Here is a 12,445-nt window from a genome sequence, read left to right as displayed (position 1 = left end):
TTTTTTTTATTTGAGTATATTTGATGCACAATGTTATATTAGTTTCAGATGTACAACATAGTGATTCCACAATTCCATACATGCTCACCATGAGAAGTCTAATTACCATCTGTCACCATACACTGCTATTACAATATTATTGACTGTATTTTCTATGCTGTAATTTTTAAAAAGTGATTTTATTTATTTATCTGAGAGAGGAAACAAGACCGAGAGAGAGGAGAGTGTGAGCGGCAGAGGAGCAGAGGAAGAGGGAGAAGCAGCCTCCCCACTGAGCAGGGACCCAGATGCAGGTCAATCCCAGAACCCTGGGATGATGACCCCAACCCAAAGCAGAAGGCAGATACTCAACCAACTGAGCCACCCAGGCTCCCCACCTATATTTTACTTTTATATATGCTATAAATCCACAATTCATTACTACTATTTTTACTTGAGGCAGGTGATTATATTCTAAAGCAAATAAAAATAGCCACCCAAAAAGTTTTTTTTTTTTTCCAAAAAGTATTTTTTTATATTTACCTCAGATCATTTAACATCATCCTATAATTCTCGAGGGCTCCATTCTATTTTTTTTTTTTTCAATTTTTTCCACTTTGGCTCTTATGGTTTTTATCTCTCTGCTGAAATTTCACATCTGTTTCTGCATGCTGTCTAACTTTTACATTAGAGTGTTTAATGTATTAATCATAGTTATTTTAAATTCCTTGTGTGGTGGTTCCAGTATCTGGGTCATCTGTAAGTCTTGTCCTGTTGATTACTTTGCTTCCTTAATTTTCTTTTTTTAAGATTTTATTTATTTATTTATTTATTTGGTAGAGAGAGAGAGAGAGAGAGAGAGAGAGAATGAGGATGCCTGTGGGCAGGAGGGACTGAGGGAGAGGAGGGAGAGAATCCCACTCAGACTCCTTGCTGAGTGCAGAGCCTGACACGGGCTTCATCTCACAACCCTGAGATCATGACCTGAGTCAAAATCACGAGTTGGATGCTTAACCGACTGAGCCACCCAGGTGCCCCTGATTACTTTGCTTCTTAATAGTAGGCTGTTTCTCTTGCCTTTTGTTGTGTTGCTTGTAATTTGTTACTGATTGCTAGATATAGGACTTAAAACAGTAGAGAGTGAGACAAGTCTTTATTCTGCGTACATCTCTTCTTTTGTAGGCTCTTAGAGTGGGAGTTACAGTCGGTTAGGAGATGAGTTGGGTTTGGGTTTTGTTGTTATGGTTAACTTAGGTGCACATGGGAGCTTCAAATTCCTAGGTTTAGGATGGGTTTGCTGGAGGGAGGGCTTTTCCTCAATGTTTATGCTTTACCCTCAACTTTAGGTCTTTCTTTTGTTGTTGGGTGCTTGCTTACCTGGTGGTGGGGAGCAGGGATTCTCTTGTTGTCTTGGTTCAGCCTCAGTGTTAGGCAGGCCCTGTTTTTCTGGGTCTGGGGGGAAGAGAGGTGAAGATCTTTCTGGTGATATTCCTCTTGCCTCAGAGGTAGAACACTTCTGATGGTCCGGTCAGAATTTCCTCTTTCCTCCAGGCATAAGGGTTGTTTTATTTTTCTTTTACTTTGCCCCAGCTGCCTTGGAAAGGACAGAGTTTGCCACCCTTTCTCCAAGGGTGTAAATTTTTATTCTTTAGAAAAGACCTTTGCATTTTTCCCAGAGTACTGATTGCTTTTCTTCTCTAGGCTAGCACTACTGAGAAGCGGTCTCTGGTCTTCTACCTAGTATTTTTTTTTTTTTAAGATTTTATTTATTTATTTGACAGAGAGAGAGATCACAAGTAAGCAGAGAGGCAGGCAGAAGCAGATCAGAGAGCTCCATTCAGGGCTCGATCCCAGGACCCTGAGATCATGACCGAAGCTGAACTGCCTAGTATTTTTTATGAACATCCAATCCACTGAGGTCTGTGGAGAAAAACCTCTGACTGTCTATGCTCTTGCTAACCCACACAAGACCTTTAGTAATTCATTAAATTGTACCTGAGGTCTTCTTACTTGCCTACATGTTGGTCGCATCATTCTCCGTGTGCCACAGGTGAACCAGAGCTTGCATCTCTACAGGGAGGTGCCTGTTTTTCCTTAAATTTCAGTCCAGTAGGTTGTCCTGTAACCTCAGCTCTCTGACGGCTTCAAGAAAAGTTACGGTTTTGTAGATTGTTTTTTTCTTGTCATTGGAGTTGGAGTGATGCTTTTCCCAGCTTTCTGTATCCTACATGGATAGTTAGAAGCCACGGCAATTCCATTTTATACTAATTTTGTTTTCCTGTGAGATTAATTTCTCTCCTTCCCTGTGATATTATGAATAAATAAGTATTTGGTCTTCATTCACTGTTTCTAGACACAGTTCCTATAATTTCCTGTATAAGAGCCATAGGGGCATTTTCTGTTATAATACTTGCTTTTGCTCTCAATTCCTGAAATAGCTCCAGGGCAATGAAAGTGAAATGGATGTCTTTTGTTATTTATATAACAAGCCCCTTTCAACCTGCCTCTCAGTTTTTGTTAATGAGGTGATTTTTGGAAAGCATCCAGATCTTCTGAGGATGGGGGCTAGTTGCTAGAGGAACCAACTGTGTGATTAAGTGGTTGGAACTTTCAGTGCAGTCCGACCTTTGGGGAAGGGAGAGAGGGGCTAGAGATTGAATCAGTCACTAATGGCCAAGGATTTTAATCAGTCATGCCTTTGTAAGGAAGCATCCATAAAAACCCAAAAAGGACAGAGTTTGGAGAGCTTTCGAGTTGGTGACTAGGTGGAGGTGCTGGGTGAGTAACTTGTCCAGAGAGCGTATGGAACTCCACACCCCTTCCCATATGCCTTGCCCTATGCATCTTTTCCATCTGCCTGTTCCTGAGTAATATCCTTTTATAATAAACTGGTAATCCAGTGAGTAAACTGTTTTCTTGAGTTCTGTGAGCCATTCTAGCAAATTAATTGAACCCAAGGACGGGGTAGTGGGATCCTCCAGTTTATAGCCAGTCAGTTGGAAGCCCTGATAACAACCTGTGCTTGATTTTGGCATCTGAAAAGGGGGCAGTTTTGTGGGACTGAGCCCTTAACCTGAGGGAGCTCCAGGTTAATAGTGTCAGTGATACAGTTTTGGAATATAGGTGAGGTTTGGTGGGGTGAGGTCTGGAGCCAGCAGCCAAGAAAGAATTCTTGAGACATCTTTGGTGCAAAATGCTGGTTTTATTAACACATGGGGACAGGGTCCTTGGGCAGAAAGAGCTGCCCTGGGTGAACATTATACTCTGCCTGCCTCAAGTCATAAGGACACTTAATTTTATCTACATTTCCTTCTGGAAGTTAGGTTATTGATAAGAATGCTTTTTTCTTGTAAATCACTAAGACATTTGTAAACTCCTGTCCTGCAGAACTATAATCTCTATAAATTAACCATTTGTTTTTCCTTCCCTTAGCTTCAGGGCAGTCAGGAGTGCTGAGGAATGTCACATATATCCCACCTTAGGGGTGGGGGTTGTGGGGTGTCAGCTTGTGCTTTGTCCTCAGCTTGCCTTCTGCTCCCTCATCATCAGGATTGAGTTAAATTGTCTGGTGTTTCCAGATTGTTTGATGTGTAGAAAACCCATGCTCTGGTATCAGAGATCCAAAAAGAAGATGTGGGAGCCCCAGCCTCCTCTCCCCATTTAGCTAGCATCTGACTGAATAGAGGGGAACCTGAAGTAGTCTCTGGGACCAGGTTTCTCTGCTCGCCTCTCTGTTGAGTTGGGTGGAAAAAGGCAATCTAGGTCTGCACCTGACTCATGTGAGAATATAGGCTCCTCTGCTATTTCCAAGTTTGTTTTCATGGTTGCTTTGGCTCACCTGACGGACACGTGAAAACAAGTATGTACCCACATGCCTGTGCCTGCATAGGAAAACCTGTATGGCTTGGTGCCAAGAGTGAAAGGAAGAGTGGTGTGCCTTAAAGCCAGGTCTTATCTAAGCAGAGGTAGGCTGGGAGTGAGGGAAGGCTTGCTAGTGCCCCCAGAGGAGTGTTTTCACTTATCTCCAGTGCAGACCCTGGCAGGGGACCGGGACAGGTAAGGCAGGAGTTTTGGATAGAGCTGTGGAGACTGAACTTTTCCCTGAGAACTGCTTACTCTTGAGTGGCTATTCCCTCACTCTGAGCTCCGTGAGGTAAGTTTCTGGCACTTCTATCTTTATTGAGCAGATGAGAGGCTTCTGGGAAGATGATGTACTGATCCCATTCTTATCTCTGAAGTTATCTCTGTGACCTTAAAAGACTGATTCTTGGGTGGGAATCGTATGGTTACAGGAATCCTTTATCCAGAAGATGGGAGTAAGTAGGTGATCTGACTTCCTGATTACTGGGGCACAGGGATTGGGAGCAGGAGAAGTTCATGCTGAGTGCAGATTCGGGAAGGTGTGCGTCTTCCTCTGACAGATTCTGGGTTCTTCATATATAAGTTGTTGTGGAATCTAACTTCTTTGAGGTTTTTGGACTGGCTCAACTCTAAACCAAAAGTAGGGGTATGTGCCATCTCCCTGTGGGATGCCTTCTAATGCCAGGTCTGTGGATAAGAGAAGCCACATAGCTCTGACTGGGTGTCACAGTTTCTGGGTCCTGTTCTGGGAGAATCTCTTTGCAACCCCAGATGGTAGTGAGAGGCATGCTAAGGAGGAAAACAAATAAACTTATAGCAGTCAAGCCCCATGTTAGGGTGCCTTCTGGATGTTCTTTCTCCATCGGGTCTTAATTATATTCTCTCTCTTTTCTGGGCACTTTGGAAAAAGAGATGTATTGAATGGACAAGCAGCAATGTAGGAAATATGATTGGTGTTGTAGACACAGCAACACACAGGTGTGTATTTTCATGAAGGTCCTTTGTTTGTTCTAGTCTTTGCATCAGCTCTGGTCTTCGCATCTTCCTAGCCTTTCTTGCCACCTGCTTGTGTTCTTTGCCGGCCTGAGAGTAGTTACAGACTTGTCCACATGTTGCTGGATACTGCAGAAGTTCCTGTTTATGTTTGGGGGAGGTGAGTGGGTATGGGCAGTGAGAGATCTATCAGGCTGACTAGGGCTGTGAACCTGGTAGTGAGAGTCTGGTCTTTGCAGGTCAGGTTTGTAAGTTTTAAAATGGTAAGACCATTGGCCGCCTGGGTAGCTCAGAGGGCTATAAATAAATAAATAAAATGGGACAGCCAGACCAACAGTACACCTCAGGGAGAATCCATGCTATGGATAAACCTAATGCCAGCCTACCCTCTGTGTTAAGCCAACTTCCAACTTCCAACTCTCTGTTGTTGGAAGTTGCCATCAGCTGAGCTCTTACAGTTATCTCTTGGGAGCACTAGTTATCTGCCTACCTCCATTTATTTCTCTGTGTCCTGTGGTGGAAATGGATACAACCTCATTATATTTAAGTCTGTGTGTAAGGCATGCTGTTCGCATATAAAAGGTTGGCTTTGCCAGTCTAAACCAGAGACTCACCAGCTTCTGCCCTAAACTAAATACTTATATTCTTTGATATTCTTTGCCAGGCCACAGTAAACACAAGTGTGAAGGAAACATTTGCCATGGAAGCCAGGGAACTGGAGAGCCCCCCACCAGCCTACCATCTTATTCCAGAGGCCAGCCAGCCCAGGGAAGATGTCAGCATGAAGCCTCAACAGACTACAGAAACTATGCAGCTAAAGAAGGAGATCTCGCTGTTGAATGGGGTCAGCTTGGTGGTGGGCAACATGATCGGCTCAGGAATCTTTGTCTCACCCAAGGGCGTGCTGGTATACACTGCCTCCTATGGGTTGTCATTGGTCGTGTGGGCCATTGGTGGGCTTTTCTCTGTTGTTGGTGCCCTTTGCTATGCAGAGCTGGGGACCACCATCACGAAGTCTGGGGCCAGCTATGCTTATATTCTAGAGGCCTTTGGGGGCTTCATTGCCTTCATCCGCCTGTGGGCCTCCTTGCTAATTGTTGAGCCCACCAGTCAGGCCATCATTGCCATCACCTTCGCCAACTACATCATCCAGCCCTCGTTCCCTACCTGTGATCCCCCGTACCTGGCCTGTCGTCTCCTCGCTGCTGCTTGCATATGTAAGTCTGGGGTTAATGGGGGAGTATGTTTGAGGGTGTGGGTTCCTTTGATAATGGTAGTGGTACGTGATACTTGAACACCGTATTTTGCTTTTGGGAGGAGGGGGAAGAGAGGCATCTTACCTTTTGTCTCTTTTTTTCTTTTTAAAGATTTTATTTATTTAAGAGAGAGAAACTGGGCAGGAGCATGGTGGGAGAGGGACAGGAAGAGGGAGAGGCAGATTCCCTGCTGAGCAGGGGGCCAATGTGGGACTCAATCCCAGGACCCTGGGATCTTGACCCAGATGCTTAACTGACTGAGCCACCCAGGCGCCCTGCATTTTACCTTTTGAAGAAGTAATCTCACCAAAGTCATTTAACCCTGAGAGATAAGTAAGGGTAAAGTTTAGGGATGAGAGAAGTTTGAGTCTTTTTGTGACTCTTGGTGCCTCACATTCCTTCTATCTTGACTCTTCCAGAGTTCTGTTCCCCAGTCTATGTGACAGGTTGGTGCATGTCTTACTTTTGTCTTATCAGATGTTTTGATTGGAGTCAACATCGCTAGTTGTAACTTAACCCAGAAAAATCTATCAGTGCTGAGGACTTTATCCTGCTTCTCAAAAATAAGTTACTTTACTTCCCAGTTTAAACCAGTTTAGAGTCTGAGGAAAGAGACTTCTCTAGACTGTTGGGGTCCCAAGGTGTTACCCTCAGCCTACAGGACCACTGTTTCCTGCCACTGCCACTCTTTGCAGCCCATTGTAAGCAGCAGGCACCACACCAAAATGGCTTTTTCTCACTGGCATTTGAGTTTTCTTTTTTTAAAAAGATTTTATTTATTTATTTGGAAGAGAGTGCAAGAGAGACAGGGAGAGAGAGAAGGAGGGAGATCATGAGCAGGGGGAAGCCTAGAGAGAGAGACCAACTCTCTGCTGAGCAGGAAGCCCGATGTGGGACTTGATCCAGGAACCCCAGGATCGTGACCTGAACCAAAGACAGACACTTAACCAGCTGAGCTACCCAGGTGCCCTATATTTGGGTTTCTGAGGTCAGAACCCAGGAGATCCCAGTTGATCCCTCTTTATTTTCCTTTTTCTCTCATGAAGTGGTCAGGAGGGATTCTGTGTGAAATCGCTGAAAAGAAGAGAAGATTGCTATGAATTTACCCAGTCTTGTAGGGCTAGTGTTTTAGCTGAGAAGTGGCGCAGAATTCCCTGTGTTCCTTAGCTTTGTGCTGCCAGGAGCACTTAATTATACTCTGTTCTTTCCATATCTCTGCTTGCAAAAGCTTTGGCAGTATATGTAGTTTACCCACAGTGTTAAAAATAGACTGAGAGTACCTTGGAGTTAGCAAAAAAGGATTGTACGGTACACTGTGGTTCCTGACTTTAAGGAATTTGTTAAAGACAAATGTTAAAGGGAACCCCTCAACATGTAGCCCCAGGAGGGGGGAAGATGGGTACTCAGCTGTATGTGTGTTAAGGTCTGGCCAGGGGAACTCTGGCCTGACTGAGTTTTCTAAAAAAAGAAGAATTTTCTGATTATGAAATGTGTTCATTAGGGAGATGAACTTATCCTCAAATCACCCATAATGTACCACCAAAAGATGAATACCCTTAATAATTAAATCATGTCTTCATTTCATTCTTCATTCTAGAACTGGCATCATACTTTGCATATAACTTTATATTCTGCTTTTTAAGTTTAGTACATCATGTTTTTTGGAATGTTCTTCAAAGAAACATTTTTTAAAGTAGTGTCTTTTTATTATTATTACTATCATTTAAAGGTAATACATAGACATTATAGGCACTTTGAAAGCGCAAAAAAATGGAGAAAAGAAAAATCACCCATAATTAATTTTTTTTATTATTTTATTTTTTATTTTTAAAAGATTTTTATTTATTTATTTGTCAGAGAGAGAGCACAAGCAGTGGGAACAGCAGGCAGAGGGAGAAGCAGGCTCCCCACTGAGCAAGGAGCCCCATGTGGGACTCAGTCCCAAGATGCTGGGATCATGACCTGAGCTGAAGGCCGATGCTTAACCAACTGAGCCACCCAGGCATCTCCACCCATAATTTTAACTCCCAGAGAACTATTGCTACTACTTGTGTGAAATACCTTCTAATGTTTTTTTTCTGTGCTTTTTTTTTTTTATGCATTTTTTTTAAGCTGCAGAACTCAATTCCAGGACCCTAGGATCATGACCCAAGTCTAAGGCAAATGCTTAACAACTGAGCCACCCAGTGCCCCTTATCTCATTTTTTTAAAAAAGTACTCTTGAGATTATACTCTCTCTGGTTTGTATAATACTTTAAAAATTTTAATATTTAATCCCTTTCATCAAATATTCTTAGAAAACATGGTTTAGGGACACAGAAGTAGTTTCCTGGCAGTGTGGTATAGTGGTTAAGATCATGGACTCCCATGCCAGACCAGGACTGATTCTAGCTTTACCAGCTGTTTTTCCAGCTGTTTACCTTGAAGGAATTAAACTGTTGCCTTGGTTTTCTCACTTGAAAGTGGAAATATCACTTGTACTTACTAAAAGGATTGTCATGAGGAATAAATGAATCAATATACATACAGTACTTCTCTGTGTCTGGCATAGAATAAATGCTCTGTATTATTATTATAAACAATATTACTGTGGGAGTCTTTGTATATAAAGATTCAGAGTTTCTGCACCTTTTTTCTGTAGGATAGAATTAATTATACAGGAGAAATACCTGTGTCTGAAGAAATAAATTGTTTTAAGATTCTTCATGTGCTACCCAGTTTTCTTCTAGAAGGTTTTGTAAGGGTGTGCTTTTACCTAAGCACTTAAGAGTGCCTGTGCAGTTGATCTCGCGATGGCCTTAGGGTGAATTCCAAAGATATCGAAGTCAACGGACATCTCTCTATATAATTTTCATCTACAGAAGATTTTTATTTGGGAAATCTTTTTTCCTTTATGATTTTCTCTATTGCGTTTGTTCTTTTGTCCTTACAAAGCCCATTCCCATACCAGGAACTGCTTTTTTTTTTTTTTGGCTAGAACTGTTCTTTCGATTGGGGGGCGGGGACCTCCCCTCTTAGAAGTGCAGTCATGGTGTATCTGTAACTTCTTTCATTCAAGTGTACTTTTACCCAGATTACTCACCATCAGAATTCCTTCAAGACCCTATCCCAGAAGCCCAGGCTTTTCCATAATGCATGCCTGCAGGTAGGAACTTGTCAGATATGGGCTTAAATCATAAAACCATGTCCTGTCCTGAGGCACCTGAGTGGCTCAGTGGGTTAAGCCTCTGCCTTTGGCTCAGGTCCTGATCTCAGGGTCCTGGGATCTAGCCCCGCATCAGGCTCTCCGCTCAGCAGAGAGGCTGCTTCCCCACCTCTCTCTGCCTACTTGTGATCTCTCTCTGTCAAAGAAACAAAATCTTTAAATGCAAAACAGCAACAACAAAAAACATGTCCTGTCCTAACTGACAAGACTTTAGGGTTCAGCTTGTTTTTCTTCTTGTAAGTTAGGGTGAAGAATTGGGCTGATGCATCATGTGCTGAAGGGAGTCTCTTTGGGCAGGGATAGCAGTGGTCTTAAGAGACAAAATTGGAAGAAACCAAATAGGTCATAATTAGGGGTAAAAACCACAAAATCTGCGCTGAATCCACCGAGAAATTTAGGTAAGATAGGAGAATTGAGTTAGTCTTGAAATTAAGAAGAGTCCAGGTTGTTTTTTGGAAGACTGTCTACGGAAATTATAGCCATGCAAGCTAGATAATCAAAGTTTAATTCTAGAAGGAAGGGCCCATTCTTCATATAACAACTGCAGGTCAGAGCTGCAAGCTGGTGGCCTACGGGCCAAACTTGACCCACAGATATATTTGTCCTAGTGTTGTACGCAATTTTGAATTACTTGCCAACGTTTGAAAACCAGGACTTTTCTGTTGAAAAATCAAAAGTTCTGGCAACCTTGGGCCCAGATTCCTTCCTGACAAAATTAGCTGCCTTTGTGTCATGGTTGCTCCCTTTATTTTTTTTTTTTTTTTTTAAGATTTTATTTATTTATTTGACAGACAGAAATCACAAGCAGGCAGAGAGGCAGGCAGAGAGAGAGGAAGGGAAGCAGACTCCCTGCCGAGCAGAGAGCCCGATGCGGGGCTCGATCCCAGGACCCTGAGATCATGACCTGAGCCGAAGGCAGCGGCTTAACCCACTGAGCCACCCAGGCGCCCCCCTTTATTTTTTTTTTTAAGTTTTTAAGATTTTATTTATTTGACAGAGAGAAAGAGAGCATGGTGAGGGGGAGGAGGAGAGGGAGAAGAAGAAGCAGGGAGCCTGACTGGGCCTGATCCCAGAACACCAAGATCATGACCCAAGCAGAGCCAAAGGCAGATGCTGAACCAGCTGAGCCACCCAGGTGCTCCTGGTTGGTCCCTTCAAAGGAGCACACACTCTTCAGTCTACTATAGCCCTCCACTCCCTCTTCTTTTATACCCAGACATTATTTTTTTTTTAAAGATTTTATTTATTTATTTGTCACAGAGAGAGAGTACACAAGCAGGGGGAGTGGTGGACAGAGGGAGAAGCATGTTCCCCGCTGAGCAAGGAGCCCAGTGCAGGCCTTGATCCAGGACCCCAGTGACATGAGCTGAAGACAGATGCGTAACTGACTGAGCCACCCAGGCGCTCCTATACCCAGACATTCTTGCCTTTGCTCAGTTGCATTACCTTCTTGGCCCTTGAAGGCATCTCTCTCTCATATCCTGGCTTTCCAGCAGCCCCCCGGACCCTATTCCCAGGTTATACTGGCAGATAGATCTTAGCAACTTTTTTGAATTTCAGGGTATCTTAGCTCTTCATTATCCTAGAACAGTGGTTTTCAACCAGAGGTGAGTTTGCCCCCCTCCCCCAGAAACATTTGGCAAGGTCTGGAGACATTTTTGGCTGTCACATCTCCTTGGAAGGGGTGCTACTGGCATCTAGTGGGTAGAAGCCAGGGGTACTATTGAGCATCTTATAAAGTACAGGACAGCCTCTCACAACTAAGACTTACTCTCCCCAAATGTCAACAGTGCTGAAGTTGAGAAACTCTATCCTAACAGTGTATTCCATTCATATGTGTTCTGGGATCTTGGAATCTTCTGTGGTGGGTGGGTCCTCAGGCTGCCGACTGGGCTGAGTGTGCTTAGAGGTTCTTACTTACGGAGTGGTAGGGGAAAATGGCAGTTCTTGAGGTCCATAGGTCCCTTCTCTGACCAGGTGACCAGCAGTATTATTGGTAACTCAGGTGCCCAACAGCACTTGATTTGATTGTGGAAGGACAGTTTTTCTTAGTCCGTTGATCTTTGTGGGATTCTCTGCCTGTTGTGTAGGCTCACACACATCATTCGAGAATATTTGCTCTGAAGATTTCAACATAGAAGTCACTCAGCACTGACACTGGCATCAAAGCAGAGCCTTGCTTACTGCTGAGATGCCACTTCCCTCAACCTCCAGGGTTTGTTTGGGAAGGCTGGCAGTAGAGAGGAGCAGGAACAGGAGGAGACAGAGGAGGGAGACTTCTAAAGGGGAGACTGGAGTGAAGAAACACTGTGTAATGCCTGAATAGCTTTCTGTTGTCTCTTGCTGTCTTGGACTCAGGCCTGGGCAGGGTTCTGAGAAGGAAGGGTATGCTTCCCTACTTTGGTCAGTTGTTGCTCTGGATAGACAGCTCTCATGTTCTGAAGGTGACATGACTCAGAAGGACTGGGTCTTTTTTACCATAATCTCAAAGACCCTGGAGTCTACCCTTGTACAGAGCTCAGATGGTTTGATAATAAGACTAAATGTGTATATTTGTGTAATTAAAAACAAGGAGGATTCTTAAAGAGGCATATACCTGACATACTCATGTGTATCCCAAGAGGGAGCTCCAGATTCCAGGATTTCCATTCGGAAGGATTTACCTCTCCTGGACGGTTGTAGAACATTCTTCTCCTAATATACTTGTAGATGGTCTCTCCCCAGCTTTTTTTCTTCTCCCACCTTGTTGCTGTTGTTGTTAAGGGTTGCATTCCTCTGTCCTTAAGTTCCTCTTAGTAACACCCAGCTTGTTTGTGGGAGGAATTGGAAGGGTTTCTTCCTCCCTGTTGCTGTGGGAAAAGGGAGCCTTGACTGTCAGCATAACTGTCACTATAGCTGTGGATTGCCAAGTGATCTCCTCATCAGAAAGAGAATATGAGAGGCACAGTTTGGTCTTAGGGTGCGTATATTATCCAGGATTAATTTGGGTTTCAAACACCTGAAAACTGAAAGCAGCATGGCTCAAATATGTTGAAGTTTGTTTCTCTCACATATTAATGGTAGACAGTATGGGGCTGGTAGGGTGACTTCATAATTTTTCAGGGAGCCTGGTTTCTTCCTTCTGCCTTACTGCTCTGCCATCCTCAGCACG

At 43.6% G+C, this 12,445-nt stretch overlaps 1 protein-coding gene across 6 annotated transcripts in view; it reads left to right on the top strand.

Annotated features, from left to right (window-relative positions):
* SLC7A6 (solute carrier family 7 member 6) overlaps positions 1-12,445 on the top strand; it is a 33,974-nt gene that overhangs the window by 5,930 nt on the left and 15,599 nt on the right. For 5 of the 6 annotated variants that reach the window (XM_032854119.1, XM_032854118.1, XM_032854120.1 and 2 more), the window contains one exon: positions 5,498-6,050. In XM_032854119.1, the coding sequence (XP_032710010.1) occupies positions 5,534-6,050 (517 nt within the window). In that variant the 5' untranslated portion in view covers positions 5,498-5,533. The remainder of the gene's footprint in view (positions 1-5,497; positions 6,051-12,445) is intronic. The other variant, XM_032854123.1, reaches the window with a different exon arrangement.

The sequence above is a fragment of the Lontra canadensis genome, unplaced genomic scaffold (assembly GCF_010015895.1).
Source record: "Lontra canadensis isolate GAN:19392208 unplaced genomic scaffold, GSC_riverotter_1.0 scaffold8, whole genome shotgun sequence".
NCBI classification, from domain to species: Eukaryota; Metazoa; Chordata; class Mammalia; order Carnivora; family Mustelidae; genus Lontra; species Lontra canadensis.
The sequence above is the reverse complement of the archived record's forward strand: the minus strand, read 5'-3'. Positions and strand labels throughout refer to the sequence as shown.